The sequence below is a fragment of the Temnothorax nylanderi genome, unplaced genomic scaffold, assembly GCF_030848795.1.
Source record: "Temnothorax nylanderi isolate EJ_2023f unplaced genomic scaffold, tnyl_v1.0 TNYL_tig0065_pilon, whole genome shotgun sequence".
In the NCBI taxonomy this organism is placed as follows: Eukaryota; Metazoa; Arthropoda; class Insecta; order Hymenoptera; family Formicidae; genus Temnothorax; species Temnothorax nylanderi.
Window position 1 is genome coordinate 326,634 of NW_027249127.1, and position 19,148 is coordinate 345,781.

Here is a 19,148-nt window from a genome sequence, read left to right on the forward strand (position 1 = left end):
TTAATTGAAACAGTGAGAGCGAAAATAAAACGCAGTCGATCGACCGATTCGAAAACGCTTGAATAATTCAGCACCGAAATGTCACGGACGGATAAGCTTTATCGCCTCGCGCGCTCTGGAATAAATTAATTCGGGATCAATTAAAGTCGCGCTGAATTGCGACGCGCCGCGCCGGGTCGGCCAGTGTACAATCTTTAACGCGAGTTGTTTTTCTCGCATATCTGCGATCTCTGCGATCTCGCACCGGCCATAAATTTTCGGCCAATCAAACGGTCAATCCTTTTTCTCCTTATTTCCATAAAATCCGTAAAACTCTACGCTCTTTTCGCAACTAAAAAATTTTCTAGTTTTTTTCATATTCCTAATTTAATTTTGCACACATAGTATCGCAAACTTCATTTCCCCAAGGAGAGACCCGCCGCGCGACCGCGACGAGTTTTTCGAACTCTGTTACACGCAATTGCAACTAGTGAATTCCGTTGGTTCACCAAGTCAATTGTTCGGGCACACTTTCAAATTCAGACAATGGGACCGAGCCCAGCGAGAAACTCATTAAACGAATCCATTTATATAAGCAATTTGAGTGCGCGAGGAAAATGGCATTCGCGAGCCCCGGAATCAAACCGCGCGGATAAAGCGTATAAATATTATTCACCGTCAACGATAATTACGCTCTATTCACGGCACGCCGTCGAAATTACTTTAACTACGCGATTGTCATGTAAACTTTGTGATTGCGCACTTCGGCGCGTAACGCGAGAGAGCGCGCGCGAGCACGGCTTTTAAATTCACCGCTCGTACGCGCGATTATTTTATTATTTTACGTCGATGTTTACCTATAACGAACAGATGTTGTCGATCCGGACATCGCCAAAGTCTCGCAGTCGATTGTCGTACCCACAACTCGCGAATTTCCATATTTTCATTGCTGCTTGCACCACACACCCGTCAACCGCAACGGCTGTTTTGAAAAAAAAGAGAGCGGAAAAAAAGGACGTTAAATTTACCCGCCGCTGCCAAACGTCGACAAAACGCACTTTACCGTTAATATCGCTCTATATACTCTATACGTGACACGTGCGTATGTACCGCGAGCAGCTCGTTCGACTCTCAGTCGAAAGCAGGTGCGCGTAAATTTATCGCCACGGCATCGCCATTAAATCGCCTCGCCATTAAATCGACCGCGAGATATCTCTTTCCGACTATGCTTTGCACTTTGGAGCGCGCAACGCCTATCAGCTACCCCGCACCGATCGGTTTCCCGACGCGAGACACGCAGCTTTCCAGCGGCTTTAAAAACTGAACGAACGAACGCGCGCAGGTGTCACCGTCTCAATTATTTGCGCGCTTTTCCCGTGTCGAGCGATTTACTCTCGTAGAGCGTATCACCGGATCGCCGTCTCGCTTCTTCTCGTGCGATTCTCGCTGAGATAAAAATAGTCGATGTATAATAAAGCAGAAAATGACTTCTTCGCTGTTGAAATCAGCATATTTCGACATCGGCATTGATGAGCAAATAACGTCATTTAGAATTGCTTTGGACTGTCATTTTATTGAATTCGACATGTCATTAAAGGTATAATATTTGCTCTCTCTTTTCTCTCTCTCTCTCTCTCTCACATTAATGTGGGATTTATTAATTCGCGTGGACTCGCCGCGAAAACGTGATGTGAATACCGTTTAAATCCGGAATTCAGCAAATATTTAAAATACTCGACGAGAGTACGCGCTCTTTACTAACGGTAAATGTGATCATCAGTTTTAATCGCTATCAGGGTAACACGTTAAAACATGTCAGTGCCTGCTGGCCGTATCCCACGTTCCCAATTTTTCCGTTGCGAGATGCAATGAAGTGGATATTTATCGATAACGAAGGGATGATTGAACGATCAAAATATTTTATCAAAGTCATGCGAGTCGCAGTTATACTCGTATAATATTTACAATTTCATTTATACCAAATATTAATATGTCATTCAAATCAAATCTATGTGTGTGTGTGTGTGTTTGTGTGCGTTTGTACGTGTCCAAGTTCATAGAGTCTTTACCTTCATTCCCGACTCGTTTTAATGATACAATAACCAACCGACCGTTGCGTGTTATGTATGCATGTAACTTTGCCTTTTTGCAATAGACAGAGAAAGTCGTTTGCGCGAAAAAAAACATGGATATATCGGTTATAGAATCTTGTTTATTATTTTTTTGCCCAAGGACATCATAGCGCACGCCATTGACATTTTTATTTAAAAAAGTTAGAAATAAAAGAATTAATCCCGCGTATAAACATTTCAAAAAGCATTTTAAAAAGGACATACTGCATTTATAAAAAAAGAAAACAGAAAAAAAGATTTTGCTTTACCGATTAGAACAACTTGAACGTGCCAAAATCGATAATGTTGACTTTATACCCTTCTGTTGCTTGAGTATCGAAATATCAATTTCGCCTTTCAGGGCGTTTTAATTGCAAAGTGGCTAGAGCACCGTCTGCTAATGTCTGTTATTATTAATCACGTAAAACTTTCGAAAGGGGTAGTCCGATTACACTTACAGCATAATCACCGTGGCCCGTGACATCGTACGACCGTGGCTCCAGCCCTCGTTACCGTCAAGACATAACAGAATTACCATCGATTTTCCGTAGTTGCTTTTAATTAATGCGATTAATGAACTCAGGGCTAACCGTCGAATACGGTCGGACTATCCGGCCGGTCCGCGTCGCGCTAGACCGGCATGGCAGTGTCATCACGCGAGTTTGATTGTTCAACGGGAAATTGCGAATTCCATATTTATGACGCACTTGGCTGAACTAGAGCTCCGTTCGGGAACTTTTAAATAATGCAGACGGCTATTTCTATTTCGTGCAAGTCTTCCGTGGCGAGTTCAAGCTTCGTCTACTCCGGCGAGAGATTTTTTCCTTTTTAGAAGCGTCGCGATCACAGGACTTCCTGAGAACCGACGACGATGACATATGAAAGTTTTAGGCGTTCTGAGCCGATGGCGTATCGCGTATCGCGATAGATGTAGCTCGGGCTCGAAATATTTTGCGACAGATTCTTTAAATGGCATACGAAGGTAACGAAGGTCGAGACGAGATGTAGAACGACGAGCAATGTTATCTCCGTGGCACCGAGAAACATAGAATAGAATTAATAACTTATTTAAGCCTCTCATATTTGCCATCGTTGTTAAAATTCCTCGCTCGGCTCTACGATCTCTCACCCCCCATCATCTGTCGCTTCGCTTTGTCTCGGCCTTTCTCGTTCGACCTTTTATTTGCGCGAATTCAAATTACGTCGAGCGGCTTTCCGCAGTTTGCGCCCAGACGAGGATGCTATTGCCCTTGGAAGATGAAATAAACGCCAGGCCGATAAATTCCACTTTACCCTCTTCTTTATCCTCTCCCCCTCCTCCGCCGGGTTTCGCGACCCCGAAACCCTCTGCTGTCGTTCCACGCGCCTCTAGCCCTTCCATCTTCGTCGGATGATACTATTTGATTATACGATAACAACGGACCGGCTGTGTTTAATTTTCGGGTCGGCAAGAGAAAATGAGATTCCCGATTGCCGACGTCGTCGGATTTATGTTACGTCCGCGATATCTCTCGTCTCTCGCTGCCCGTGCCGTCCCTCGCTCTGTCTTACCGTGAATCCTGTTACCGATAATTACGAGCGTACCCTTCGCTAGCCGAACATTTTCCCGCGCTCACAGATTTTCATTCGGCAAAAATATCCTCCAAGACCGAGCTCGCAAATGAGATACGCAGTGATTAAGAGAAATATAGATACAGACGTATAGATGCTTGTTGAAAAAATAATTGAGATTACAAGCAAAGCTGCACTTATTCGCTTCAGTGACAGCCACGAAAAAACTTAAAAAGTGTGTAAATTAGAAACTTGCAGAAGCTTTATAAGCAAAAAAATTATGAAGAAGCAATGTGCAAGTTTCTAATTTGCACACTTTTTAAGTTTTATATAAAATAGACAATAAATAAAGAAACTAAATTTGAATACAAATTTAACATTTTCTGGGAAAGAGAATTGATAGAGCGTCAGCTCAGTAGCACAGGTGGGGTTTTACAATCGCGCAATGTCAACCCGATGTTGGCTTTAGGAGTTCAGATGCTGCAGTATGTGCAGTATTTTTTAAGTATTAACACTCACAGATTCTTTTTATTATCACGAGATTATATAATAAGAATTTTAAGCATATTTGACCAAATCCTTAATAATAGCTTTTAATACGTAAGAGAGCATGAAAGTTAAATTATTTCAAAGTAGACGATATAATTTAGATAGCTTTAATATAAGAAGAGACACACGTACATAAGACAGTAACAAGAAGACATATAAATCTTGCCGATTTGAGCGGTATTGACAGCAAATTGTGAGTTATCAAGAAATATATCAAAAAATAATAATGCCTACAACATGGATAACCGCTTATATATACAATTTGTATATACTACTTATTTCTAATTCTGAAAAAAACCGCGTCTCGCTAAAGTCGTTTGAAAAATTAATATCATAAAAGCGGGCACTTTTTTTCCTGGCGCTATTCGGAGCGGAATATACCGCGCGGATTTCGACCGCGTTCTTGCGAACACTCCACTCCGGATAAAGAGCCGTTGGGAAAATATTAACTCTACACAATAAACATTTTATTTACTCGTTGGCCGGCTGCGCCAACACGAGCGTATGCGTTCAAAGGAAAAGTTTCATTGGGACTATATTGCCGATCGTGTTATTTTTTCCGAAACTTGTTTTCCACTTGCACGTTTGCTGCCCGTCGCTGCTTTCCACCGTTGAAACAGTTATGATAAATTGGATAAATAACTATGTCGATAATGAAATTAACAAAGTGACATGTTAAAAGGAGACGTTGAGAGTTCAATACGGTTGAACTCTATGACGGCGTAAGTCAATATTATATCTATCGGTCTTTAATAACTATTAGGATATACATAATTATAAATCGGACGTTTCGACTCCGCTTTGAGCCATCTTTAGCCATGCGGTAACAATTAAATCAAAATCATCTCACGTTTTGCCGGCGAGAAATAAGTGAGTAACTTCAAAAGTTGATGGTCTAGAAATAGCGTGATTTTCCAAGCGAGGAAATCCAAGTAAAACTTAGCTAATGATCATAGTTTATTATATGATCGAAGTTAAAATGATAGTAATAACTTGAACAAAAAGAGAAGTGAAGTCACTTACCCACCAGCTCAGAGAACGTGAGAATAAGCATTGAAGCTGCGGTAAAAAACATCGAGAAGCAATACAAGTTGTAAGTAGAGGACGCCGTTACAATTGAGACAATGATACACTTAAAAGACAATCCTGATTCCAAATAACAACCGTCTCGTCCGACTGTCCAACCCTCTCACTATACAATTTAAATGGTATTGTAGGTGAAGGGTTAAGAGTAGGAAGAATTTAAAATTGATGACAAAGACAATACTAAAATCAAATTCAACGATTAAATCATGGGTAAATTAATAAATAAACAATTTAAAATAATGACCGGAGTGAAATTAAAAACACTCTAAAAAATTACGACAATTAAGTGACAATAATGGGCGAGGTTTACAATTTACTTAAAATTGAGACGTATACATGGTGTAGATATTCAATGTCTGATTGTAAATTAAGACCATTCTTCTGAAGTTGAATGTGCGTCATTTCGGAAATCAAACGTTTTGATAAAAATTTTTCATTGTCTAGCATTTTAACATTCTCGCAATTAAATTCATGTTTGCAGTTAATTCTGTGTTCTGTGATGACAGGAGAAATGGGTGTGTGTTCTCTCGAATATGGTAATAATGTTGAAATTCTGGTTTTAAGTCTCATCGTTCGTCTCACGTAGAATGCGTTGCAATCCTTGCAGAATATTTTATAAACGTTTTTCTTTGAATTGATTGTCAGAACATTTTTATGGGCCTTGATAAAGCCTTTAAGTTTATTGAGACTAAAATAAAATCTGGCATCGATATCTTTGATAATGCTCTTGAATTTTTCCGAAATAGTAGGACATACGGTATCGTGAACCAAGGTGGCTTGATTTCACTGCTTTCTGTGACATTATTTTCTTTGCATGACCGTTTATTAAAAAGAGACCATTATTCTATTATTAATTGTGTCATGTATAAAATTCAAGAGATAGTCGTTATGTAAGTAGCGAAGTTTCAATTATCAGACTGAGAACGTCCAATTTATAATTATGTATCCTAGGTAGTATTTATTAAGGATCGATATAACTTACACATCGTCAACCGCGTTGAACTTTCAAAGCTCCCTTTTTACTTAGTTATTTATTTGTTATTTAGTTATGATAAAGCTATATGTTATTACTAATTATTCCAGCGAAAATATTTGCTAGTATTAATTGCTCTATAAATCGGTTAATAAATTTAATGTCCCAAATGTTCCATTTTCTCGATAATGTTTACAACCAATTTTATTCGTGGTCCGTTATAAGAGCGACAATATTAAAATTTATAGAATAGCTCGACGTTACGCCGCAGAACTAACATTTATTCAAGCTATTATGAGCGCAATTATTGCGAGAAATTCGTAAACAATAAATAATTTGATTAAGTGGACATAAAATGTACAGTCAATCTTTTTTTTTAGCAAATTTTTTTTAGCAAATTGTTGTTGGAGGTTATGCTATATGTTCGATACCAAAAAAGTGATTTGTTTATGCGAAGACACGAGAGATGTTTTTACGATGGAAAAATACGCAGACAATGGAATAAAACATTGAATTCGTTATAGTCGCGAGAAAAGAATCTAAATGTATACGGCACATAAATCGATTAGCCGAGTTTAGCTTTTGAAAAAAAAACGCGAAAATTATAAAAGCATCGATAACAAACGAACACGCGTGCAGTACGCGTTTCTTTCTATTGTTTCGTTTCGCGATATAAATCGTGCGAATGTTCTAAAAGTAGCTGCGTCGCAAAATTAATTAATATTTCAAACCAAGTAAAATCCAATTGTAATTTTAATAATAATTTCTAATTTAATAATTTAATTTGTATGGCGAGACCGCGTTAGTTTTCGCTTTTTTTCACACAATTGTATTGTTGTATTAAAATTGTATTTTTGTCTCGGTGTAACGAGCGGAAAAAAGAGGACGTGCGTCACTCGCGTCACCTTCGCACCTCAACGTCACGAGCGTGATCGCGCGAGGGCCGTTCGATCGTGAATTATGCGCCGTTGAGAAATTGTTTGCGGTTACCGGGGTTGACACGCGACGCCCCGGCCGTGTTCATGACACATATTCGAAGATGACGCGAAGGGACACAAAATTTGTTATCGCGTCACAGGGGAGGGCATTCGCGAAGCCGAACGGCCGCGGCCGTCGCGTCGCTTTTCATTTCTCTCCCTTTCTCCCTCGCAGTCTCTTCTCTCTCGTACAGCTGCATCGATCGCACAGGAGGCGAGAGAGCGAAATACCGTCTCGACGATTTTTATGAACGGGTAGTTTTTGGCGCGAATAAAACACCCTGCGATGAACCTCCGCAGTGAAACGGAAAAAAAATTATTCATACGCCTTCCTAAAAATAAAAAGAAAAATTGTGCGCCCAGAATTCGACGGAGGACCGTTTGACTTGTGATGCAGTTTGACTCTTCTATGTTTTATTTTGTTTGTCGATACACATTGATCGACCAATAATTGATGCGCCCAACGAGAATTCCGGTTTTTTATTATATAATGCCTAGGATAAATATGTATTTATGAATATAAATAGCAACATAAATATAACAATAGTTCAGTAAAAAGAAAACAAGACATACACTAATGTGTAGAACTACAAAATAAAGTGGTAATTTAACATTGGTGATCATTCATCGGTAAGCTTCATTCGCAGCTATACAATGGGCACAATTGGTAGCTGCCAATAATAAAAAATGCAAACGCACCGCGTATTTCAAATTATATTTACGGGGAGCCGCGTATTTGTGCGCGCGCGTGTGTACATTTCAACTTCGAGATGATTTATCGCGAATGGCTTTCCAACAATTCGACGGGTTCGACGATTCTTTCTCGCTCGCTTCCCCTTTTCAGCTTCCGTCAAATTGGTCACGATGGAAAAAAACCACAAAAGAAAGAGGCCGCCCGCGTTCGCTCGTAAGATATTATCGCGTGTGGCAGTGTACGAATCGTTTAACTTTTGAAACCTGCGATAAATAATTTTTTTTATTAATATCAGCATTCGCCGTCGGTGATAAGAACGTGGATCCGTGCACGAAATTTTTGCAAAACTGAATGATTGCCGCCAAGCAAATTAAGTCGAGAGCGAGATATCGATCTTTATCGTGTATAAAAGATTCAGAATAGAACAACCTGGTTTACGACGATACGTAATTATAGCACGTATATCATTAGGCACGCAGACTGATTTTACGTGATAATCTTATAACAATTTGCGGAATACAGTACTCGCCTTTTAATTCACCGCGTTACGAGGCCGTGACCCATTTGTCCCGCGCGGCGCGCACGTGAAAATTATCGAACGTAAAGCAAACGCGGAGAATAGTTATGTATACCGTCATAAACTGCGCCCCGTCGCTCCCTGTCTCCCTCCGGGGAGATTAGAGCCGATTACCCCACGAAATGCGTACGCGTTATCAGGCGCAGCCTCAGGTGTTGCAGCTACTTCACGTTAAGTCGGTCTTGTCACGCGACATGCTCTACGTATGTCATCGGTAATTGCATGGATTTAATGTCAGTAAATGCACGGCGCCGAATATCAGTCTCACCGCAAATGCGGTTGCCGCATGTTAGTCAGGCTAATATTAAAGCTGCATTGTAATTAACGCTCTTGCTGATGAAAGGTGTTGAACCGTTTTATATCCTCGCGCGAATTGACGAGCTCATTCGTGAAAACGAGTTGAAATTTGGGTAAAAATCGTTAAAATTTGAATTATTAAATCAAACGAAAGAAAATATCTCACGAGCGACTGAAAATCCGAGAATTCGCCGAAAAGACGAGATTTCAAATTCGGTTGGTACATCAGCGACAGAGGGAATTCGTGGACGATCGATCTCGGTGGACGTTCGGGAAAGCGTTACGCTCGGTCTATCAAAATCACGATCTCAAAGCTTTGCCGGCCGGTTTTGAAAACGCGAAGGAAAAGAATTGTTGACAAAACGGCCCGCCAGAGGAATACTCGGCAAACGTTGTCGTTTGTCGTTTGCGAACTATTTGAAACGTAACTACGCGTACATACACGGGCGAAAGAGTCTCCATGAGACCGTTAACGGTCGAAAGCCGTTAGACTCTCGTTCGATTTCCTCTCTTCTTTCGCTCTTTCCCCCTGGTGCTTTTCTCATTATTCGCGGGTAATCGTATCCGCAGCTCAATCGCACGCGACCGGGTCCGTATACTTAATCGAGACCCAGACTCACAGTTTCGCCGAGTGGCTGTTTCGCCAGAAGTCCACAAACCGTGCGTGAACACGCGCATTTACCTTTTTACACCCACAAGCAATTACGTTGATCCAACGATTATATTCTAATGATCCTTTTTTCTTAACCTCCCCCCTTTCTATACAGTAAAAGTATTAAAGTCAACGGCAACGATCTTGATTGACAAAAATAATCTATTATTTTTTCTCACGAAATTACATAATATTTTCAGTTTTATTTGGCAAACACACGACTAATCGCATTTGCATCAATCTAATGCGTTACTTATAATAGAATTTATATATCTCTATCCTGGGATTTATATCTCTCACGTCGGGATAATCGAAAAACTCCGTTCGCAAATATGGCAGACGGCGCGAAAACAGTTCGGAGGAAGTTTCCGGTTAGCTGAAACTTACCGCCGATATTCGTCTTCACTTAAGCCAATCTCTAACTCTCACCCCCTTTCTCTCTCTCTTTTTGTCGCAGTGGCTCGGTCTGGGCATCATGGCAGTGGGCATCTGGGCATGGACCGAAAAGGACACCTTCAACAACCTGTCCCGCCTCACGAACGTCGCACTCGATCCAGCATTTGTCCTCATTCTAGTCGGTGAGTACCAGAGTCTTTTTTTCTCTTTTTCTTCCTTTCTCTCTTCTGCTCATTTCGCGACTCTCAGAGACGCACGGAGAGTTATAATGGCTCTCTTCGAGTGGTACTGAACTAAACTTTAATTTTAGGATTTTCTACAAAAATGTTCTTAGGAAATTCTAATGATAAATACGTACGATACAAACAATGCTTTACTTCAATGAAGAGTGACAGAGATTTTTACTCATTTCGTGAAATTATTCTTGCAATATTGGTAGCTTAAAAATATCAAACATTTGGAGAAATTACGTCAGGACCATTAATTAAATTAATGCATGAATAACAGATATTTAATTAAAAGTGCTAACTTTTAAAAATTATTTCTTTAAATCTTCAAGTATAAATTCCAAATAAGAGACATATTTGTCATATCCAATTTTTCAATTCAGAAAAATGTAAAACAATATTAGCAGCACAAAGTGATTTTTGTGGCAGAGAATGAAAATGAACCGTAATAAAAGAAGGAAACTACCCCCCATAATGCGCCGACTGATCATAGTAAGAATCGTAGTTTTCCGACATTTGGTGCCTTCCCTTGGCGGGGTGTCGGCGATCGCAATTTTTCCTCTCAGGACTGCCTGCAAAGGGGCTATCGTTTCCGTCGGCGGAACCATTTCGCACGACCGCGCGGCCATAACTTGATTTCTGTATTAACGCCACTCGGGTGGTCTCGTAATGGTTGCCCGGAGGACGACATTCGTTCTAATTCGTCCGCGATATTTCGCGCGCTTCCTTCACGCGGAAGTCGCGTAATGCGCCGACCGACAATAGCGCGGATTTGTATTTTGGATAAGATCGGGGAACTGTAGCTTACCTCTCCGAGAAGCGAAGCACGGCGCGAACCGGAAATTAAGGTGTCTGCATAGTCGTAAATTTTTCGAATAGTTTAAGTTCTCCGAGAGAAACAAATTTGTTAAAAACCGCATACTTTCTAACTTTTTCTCTCTCTCTCTCTCTTTTTTGCTCTTCGGACTCGGCAAAAAAAATCCGTCAAAGTTAAGGTCGCGAATTCCGGAACGTCCTATAGATGCCTTTCGGAAACGAGGAATTTAAGGGAGCGACATAACGTTGAGTAGAAACAGGACTATTTACCATTTCCACTTCTTATAATTCATTCAACCGAGACTCGTAGCAGATAGAGATATATAGCCATGCGCGGTGCTTTGAAATTCAGCTTCTGTCTGAAGTTGAAATTCAATATCTCATCGTCTTATATTATTTGGGCACGCAATCTGCGCTTCGCTTTTCAGAGACCTCTGTACAATTGCGTACGTTGGAGATTTGAAAAATTTTCATCTCGATAGTCTGATTTATCGAACGCTTCTTTCCTAATGCGTTAGAGGGCTAATAATAGAAAATTAATATAGTATAAGTAATAGGAAATTTATTCGTTTTAATTATTTTGGAAAAGAGAGAACCAAGAAAGATGGTGTGCTGCGTGTTATTATATCAAGAAAGAACTTTGAATTATTCTTTTAGCGTTCTACAAGACGCGCTTATTATGATATCGTAAATAGCCTTTTATGTTCGCGGATGTTGGTAATTTTATTCATTCATTAATTTTATTCACAACTGACAATTAACAATTACATACAATTTTTTTTCTTTCCGCGAGCGGATATAGTTTCATTTACCAAGTAAACATTTATCAAAACGTTTCACGGAGCATGTTTGCAACATAATAAGTCCATTTCAATTAACAGAGAGAGCGCATCAAACGAAGTGAGAATGAGAGAATGAGAGAAAGAAAGAGAGAGAGAGAGAGAGAGAGAGAGAGAAGAAATAATCGGTAGTTTCCCGGGTGAATCGCTCTCTTGTAAACCATGGGGTAAATTAGGTAGAATGATGGAATGAAAAATAATGTCGGAGTCGTATAATCATAATGTAGAAATGATACCACGTGCGTCCTCACCGAGGTTTTACGAATCGGAGTCCCAAAGGCAACGACACAGTTCCCTCGCCACGAGGGTGGAAGATAAGCTACGTACACGCGACATTACCGGCCATTACAGGGTGCGTTTTGCGCGAGAGGAAAGAGCTTTTTGTCGCCCGCGATCCTGACAACCTATTTTCCCGTGATGCACGCGGTCATTAGGGTGTACGAAGTACGTGCCAGTATTGGTGCAAAGTGAATACAGAGATTTCTCATGAATAAGTGTGAATCGAGTTTTATGCTAACACTGAAAAGTATATCATTGTTTTAAACGTCGAAGGATAAGCAATTTTTTCTACGGTATCTCCGAACCCATCAGATCCCGATCTTTGTCGAAAAGCACTCAATATCCAATTTTCGTCGAAGAACTATAAATATTGAAGCACGGAAACTTGCAGGAATTCTGCAGGAGAGCCAGCGGAACACTAATTAAAATGGATACGGCGGATACGGAAGGGTTAAGGGCGCACTGACAGAAAGCGCGTTCGCTGCGTCCCCCTCGATACGTTTCCATTAACCACCACAGACTCTCTCTCCGTTTCGCGACGCGAATGTAATATTCCGTCGGCTAATACACGTGCTCTACCGGCAAATAGACGCAGATTGCGCGCTGCGGCTCTTCCGTTCTCTCTCCCTCCTCCTCTCCCCCCCTTTCTCTCTCTCTCTCTCTCTCTCTCTCTCTCTCTCTCTCTCTCTCTCTCTCTCTCTCTCTCTTCTTCTAACAGGGTGCCAAAGTTTTAATTGGATACGAGCTGGCAGCGAGGCGACAGACATAAAATTAGGACGAGGTCTGTGTCCGATTTATTTCGCCGGTCCTCTGGGTTGCCGTTCTCTTCCCCGTTACGGACATCACGTTTCCGGACGTAGAGGATGACATTCCGAGACTCCGCTGTTGCGGACGTGACGCTATGAATCGAATTCGGAATTACACACCGGGTGTGTACACGTGGATTCCCGGAGATTCCGCGCTCCGGAAAGCCGCTCGCGCGCGCGCGCGCGCGCGCTTTTGAAGCGGTCACCCGCACGCGGTTTCGCCGAGCCGTAATAGCGAGAATGCTTCCGGGAATGTGCCCGGCGACCGAATTCAAGCCGGTATACGATGGGCTGGCCTGTGGTACGACGTGGTTCTCTGCGGGACGTCGCGGCGGCCCAAATCGAATTTGCACGTGATCCGGTATAGGTACGCCGGAAGAACAACGGACGGTACGCGGGAGACCGCTCGAGTACGAAAGTGAGGACCGATTTGCGGGGGCTCATCCATTTGTTTGCCCCGTGTCCGTGGAAACAATCCCCTCGAACTTCGAAGAGGACGGCGACAAGAGGCCGGCGTGTTCGTTCTATCGTCGCCTTAGTCGAATTCACTAGTATAGTAGTAGAAGGAGGAGGAGTAGTACTTACTTCAATTGTTTGTTTGACACTATTAAAAGATATTCGCGCTAAATTTTTGTTGAAAATTATACCACATTAAAGATAAAGAGAGAGGAAGGAAGGATAATAATATATCAGATGTAGGCACAGAACTAGTTCGCTTCTTTATCGCGCTGCTCCTGTTTCGTGAAGATAAATGTACTCGGTTAATTTTGTTATTTATCATACCATTGTAATGCAAGCTAAGCGTTATTAGTTTAATATTTACCGTACAAAACGATATTTGCGCTAATATTTAATTCCGTAGAGCCGAAGTGAGCGGCGAACTATCCCATTGTTTAACTTCGAGCCATTAAACGTTTGTTCAGCACGGTAGTATTTGAAATTACGAATTTTCGCTGCAGCTGATCAAACGTCAATAGAGCGCCCCTGGCTGAAAATATTAATATAACTGTACGTAACGTAAAAGAAAATTTGTCGAAAAAAATGCTATAGGAGGGATCGGCCGTCATTCAAGCGGCATTTTCATCGAAGTAATCGACGTCTCCTCATTATGTGTACCTTGTGTACTTAGGAAAGCGACGCGCGCTTGTTAATTATTTCGTACTTGCGTAGCATACTCCATCGACTTGAGCCTGGCTTTTCGATTATCTCATGCTCCAATTACTTGCATTTACTTAGACGAGTAACTCTACCTCTTCCGGCTTGCGCTTAAAACAACGATTTAGACTTAGCTGCACTATTTGAAAGTTATAACGACGACCGAAAGCAAATTACATTTTTACCGAAGGCTTTAACGCTTAGAACAAAAATTGCATTGTATCGCAGATATTCTAAACCATTGTTTTATCCGTCGCAACACACATCTGCCATTTAGCAAAATTAATCTAAGTTTGACAATTATTCTACAAAATTTTCTACAATATATAGTACATCTATATAAATATTTTATATAATTTCACCTTTGCACAAAATTAATCTATGCTTTTCAAAGTTTATCAATCCCAATGCAAAGCTCGTTTGGCAAATACGCTTTTGGAAATCCGGCTAAAACTATTAGCGCTGCCGCCTGCCAAAATCGCGCAGCATTCCAATAAATCGCAACTTGTGCAAAGAGAAACACTAAATCCTGGATTACGTTTGTTTTCCGCGCTTAAATAAATCCGATCGCAATTGAGTGCTGCGTTTTGATTTCCACCCGTGTATACACCTGTCTTGAACGTCATCGCGAATTCAAATTCTCTCCATGAAACATCCGTAATTTTGCGTGCCACAAGTTAAACCTAAATTAATTGCAAGAAACCGGATCTAATTAAAATTACGCTACAAAAGAATCGACTTCAAATTTTGTTCGGGGAATACGAAGAAAAGCACGAAAGATCTGCATTACTCTGTATATATATCCTCTCTTTTTAGTCAACGAAAACCTAAAATCGAAACAGATATTATCGGCTCACACTCTCTCTCTCTCTCTCTCGCCGTTTTATTTGCGTGTCGCGAGGCGAGATCAAACGTATGCGTTCCTCTATCATGCAATTTTATTACCATACGACATAAAGCAACGTTGCGATATTGCAAGGGCGGCAAAGCTCTTTCGTCTACCCACGCATTGGCCCACGCATGCCATTGCTTCCTTTATGAAACATTGATTGCGTGCCAAATATTATAATCCAAATACGAGGTGAGATGTAGCGTGAATAAAACGTCTTTATAGTAAACATAAGTATATATATATATATATATTATATATATTTTTTAATAGCAACAATTGCAATAATGGCTAATAAAAAAATTCATATAATTTAAAGTAGATTTCGTTTATGTGGTTAATGTACAAAAATGCCTCGTAATAGCCTTATCCTGGTATAAGAATTTTCCAACTGCACTTTCAAGTATGTACACGTTTCTACACATTTCGCACTTTTCGTTTTTCTTCATCGAGTTTTTCGTCCGAGCGCAAAGCGTTTCATCGTTGCCATTTTCTTCTAGTTCGTGGCAAGGCTTAACAAAAGTTCCGAAAGTAAGTCTGGACTAATTATTCAGTTACTTGAAAGAGCTTCGTTCTACGTTGCCCGTCCCTGCTTTACCATCGGATTAAAAGTTACCCCCTCATTTCCGGAACACGTTCTAAAATCTTATAACTTTCGATGATAGATAAAAATTAAGTTCGATAGCGCCGAGTTTGACTTATAATCGTTTTCTCGATGCGGTTGCAAATTTTTTAATGCACCGAGTCATCGCCATCTCGTCGCTACGTGTAATTAAATCTTCTCTTCATTGTTTCGAATTTATGAAAATTATACTATACATAGAAATATTGCCTAATATCTGATTAGGATTCAGGGCTAAATCCTTGCTAAGAGTTGACGAATGTTCTCTACACTGTTTTCTTCAAATAAATGAATAAAATTCAATTTTCTAATTTTTATTCGCAAACATCTTTATGACGAATTTATATGTGTATACGCATGAAAGTTCTCTTAACAGTTTTAATGCAAACGTATCGTTTTATATCATATGAAAAATTAATGTTATTTGTATATTAAATATAAAAGGCGAAAAAGAGTTGCTTGAATGCACACCGATTAATCGTGATAGCATGCAGCGAATTTTAAGCGGGTGTGCTCGCGAACTTTTTGTACACGCGGAATTGATTTAGCGCTCATTACGCGGCACGCTCGTCCGCGGGTAACAGATAATTTCATAAATATTTCGCATTACCATCGGTGCAACGCGGTACTGTTGATGACGCACTCTCACGAAATTCAACTGGAACGCACAGGAATTTTAATATAATTACTTGTGTTACTGCATGCATTCGCGAACCTACGTGTAACTAATACACGGCGTATGTTCGTAAATCAGAGTTGTTACGCAGGTGAAATTCCAGAACTTTTCGAATTCCTTGGTTTTGCTGGCTAATAAAATCTTCTCGACTTCGAGGACCAAAAATTAAAAGGAAGAATGAAAACCAGACAAGTATATAATAATGTTAAAAATAATTTTAACACTATTTACAGTACGTACATGTATATAGGTATAATTTTACTACTTTTTGTGAACATATCTCTAAATTTCGATTTACTATGATTTTTACGATTAGTCTATCGATTTAGAACTCAATTAATGGTACCAAATAAACAACTCTTTTTCCCAATCTCCTCCGATATTACCGGACCGTTTCAATCCTTCTGACGCAGCGTTCACCGTGATTAAGTTTCCAGTTTTCATGGTTTTTTCATCTACCTCGTTGCGAACCTATAAATGTGTCTGGGGAATTCACGCCGGGATGTCGATGTGGGAATGAATTCGCCGGTGGGACGCGCGCACCCACGCTCATAACTCACGATTATACGATATATTGACGAATGCATTCGTGTTCTTCACGTTACATTTCGCGCGATGACGAAGTACCCGATACTATTTATTCTGTTGCAGGTACAGTGACATTTATCATCGGTTTCACGGGATGCGTCGGCGCGCTACGGGAGAACACATGCCTCCTCGCTGCGGTGAGCGTTCTACGGAATTCAATTAAGCTCTTTCTGGATTACTTTAATTGCCCAACATCTTTCGGAAACTTCGAACTTTGATCGAGCTTCCGGTTCGTTACGTGATATCTATGGTCTATCATTGGCTGGTCACCCGCGCCGCGCGCGATTCAACGAAAGTTCGCCCTTTGAGAAATGTAACGTTTAAAAGTACTTAAAACCGAAAAGCTCCGCTTTCTTTGATGGTGAACTCTTGAAATTTAGAGTTCCCCGTAAGGGAACGAGTCGTTGAAAGGATGGTTCTAAAACGGGTAGTAAGTAGGGCAATAATGGGTACTAATTAATTTCTCATGGGATCTTGATAGAATTAATTTTACGTGTTGCAGTACGCGATGTTTTTGGCGCTACTACTGCTGATTGAAATGACTGCCGGTGTTCTGGGATTCATCTTCAAAGATTGGGTAAATATTACGTAGCTTCATATATAATTTATAAAGTCATTATATACATATATTATAATTTATAATGTACAATAATAATTATACAGCAAAAATTCCAAAATATGAATATATTTACACATCATATTTAAAGATACTTGTAATACTATGTGTAAATCTAGTAAATATTAAAATGCGTGTGTGAGATATTATAGATTATTTTACAGCTATATAATTTAATATTGTTCGGTGCATACCCTGTGCGCATTTAATTATTCGCGCAGATGATATTTCGCGAAGTATACAGCTTCACTAAAATTTATCCTGCAGAATTATACACAACATTTCCAAGACAAGTGTTCCTCGAGATAGTTTCGTTGGGTTCATTCGTAATCGTTTCTGCTTACCGTGTTTATTAATTCAGTAGCTACGAGAAACGTGGCTGAATTATCAAAGCGAATATGCCGAATACATTGTATAATATTCCTCTCTCTCTCTCTCTCTTCCTTTCTCTTCTGTCGGTGCATATTTCACAATCTCATTTGCTCTGGATATATGTACACCCGTGCGCGAAGAAGATGTAGAGTATAGCCTAGGCGCCGACGAAGTTTGCGTATAATTATGCAGCAAGAGAGTTCCTGGATTACTAATTAATTCCATTAACCGTATCCTTTAAACATGACGAGAATTTTCTCCCGGTGGAAAATTTCGGACAACCAACAAACGTGCCATCATATCCCCGTATTCGCACGCAGCTCGCGTTTTAATGCGCGCCATTCTACTTCACGACTGGCGGCAAGTTAACTCGTCCTTGAGTAATTGCACCTGCAGCACCTGTGACGCTCGTCAATTGTCCGGAGAGAATATCCCGGACTAGAAATCACCGACCGTAACAAGTCTTCGTAGAGACTACGAGGTCTTCGGTGTACGGTCTTATATCAGATACTTTCCTTTTCTCTTGTTTCGGGCGATAAAATTGGGATAGATTGATTAAAAAAATTTTAGGCTAGATCTTAGAACATTAATTAATTGATAAAAGACAGATTGATTGACATTAATTAATACGATATTTTGTTCATCGCAGATAAAGTCACAAGCTACGGGAGGCTTCCAAGCGTTCATCATCCACTATAGAGAGGATCCCGATCAGCAGAACCTCATCGATTGGATTCAAGAAGATTGGGCAAGTTGATTATATTAGGATTCTTCATTATATTAATATAACTTGAATAATTCGTGCTTCCCTCGCGTTCGTTACCCCGTCGAAGTATCGAATCACCGAAGCCGAACGTATACCGGCGCGGCGGCCTTAATAAGCGCGCGTGCTCGCATTTCCAAGTAGTGCAGGAAATCGTGCGGTCAGACGCGGTTTCCGAAACGCGGAAGCTCGCGCAAACTTTATCGAGTCGCCGCGGCCGCAGCACGAAAATCCGGCCAGATCCAGATTCCGAATGCCACGCGGCAGCGCCCAAATGGCGCGTAATATGGTAGCGTTCGACCATCGATATCCGGTTATCCAATTGTGGTATATGAGATTTCAATAGAACCGCCCGGGTACACTGCCGCAATTTCGGTAATCCTATCAGTAGGAGCTAGTCGACGGTAAACCGCACACGCGCTCGCTCGCACATTGCAACCACACGTTACACTGCCGAACCGGATCCACCGAAAATTTCATTCGATCCGCCATACTTTACGAACGCGCGCGCGGAGCGCGACAGTGATTTACGTTCGGCCAAGTATCCAGCGGAACCGCGAGAATTAATTTAGCCGACGAATCCGTCGCGCGGTTAGCGGGATTCAGTTTGAGTAAAAAGCCACGGACGTCTGCCACGGAGGATGGATGAAGTCGGTAT

The 19,148-nt window shown here is 40.8% G+C and overlaps 1 protein-coding gene across 3 annotated transcripts in view; it reads left to right on the forward strand.

Moving 5' to 3' along the window:
- The window catches only part of Tsp26a (Tetraspanin 26A), a 125,956-nt gene that overhangs the window by 88,750 nt on the left and 18,058 nt on the right, over window positions 1-19,148 (forward strand). For all 3 annotated transcript variants that reach the window (XM_071708177.1, XM_071708176.1, XM_071708175.1), the window contains exons 2-5: window positions 9,904-10,024; window positions 16,803-16,876; window positions 17,242-17,316; window positions 18,377-18,475. In XM_071708177.1, the coding sequence (XP_071564278.1) occupies window positions 9,904-10,024; window positions 16,803-16,876; window positions 17,242-17,316; window positions 18,377-18,475 (369 nt within the window). The remainder of the gene's footprint in view (window positions 1-9,903; window positions 10,025-16,802; window positions 16,877-17,241; window positions 17,317-18,376; window positions 18,476-19,148) is intronic.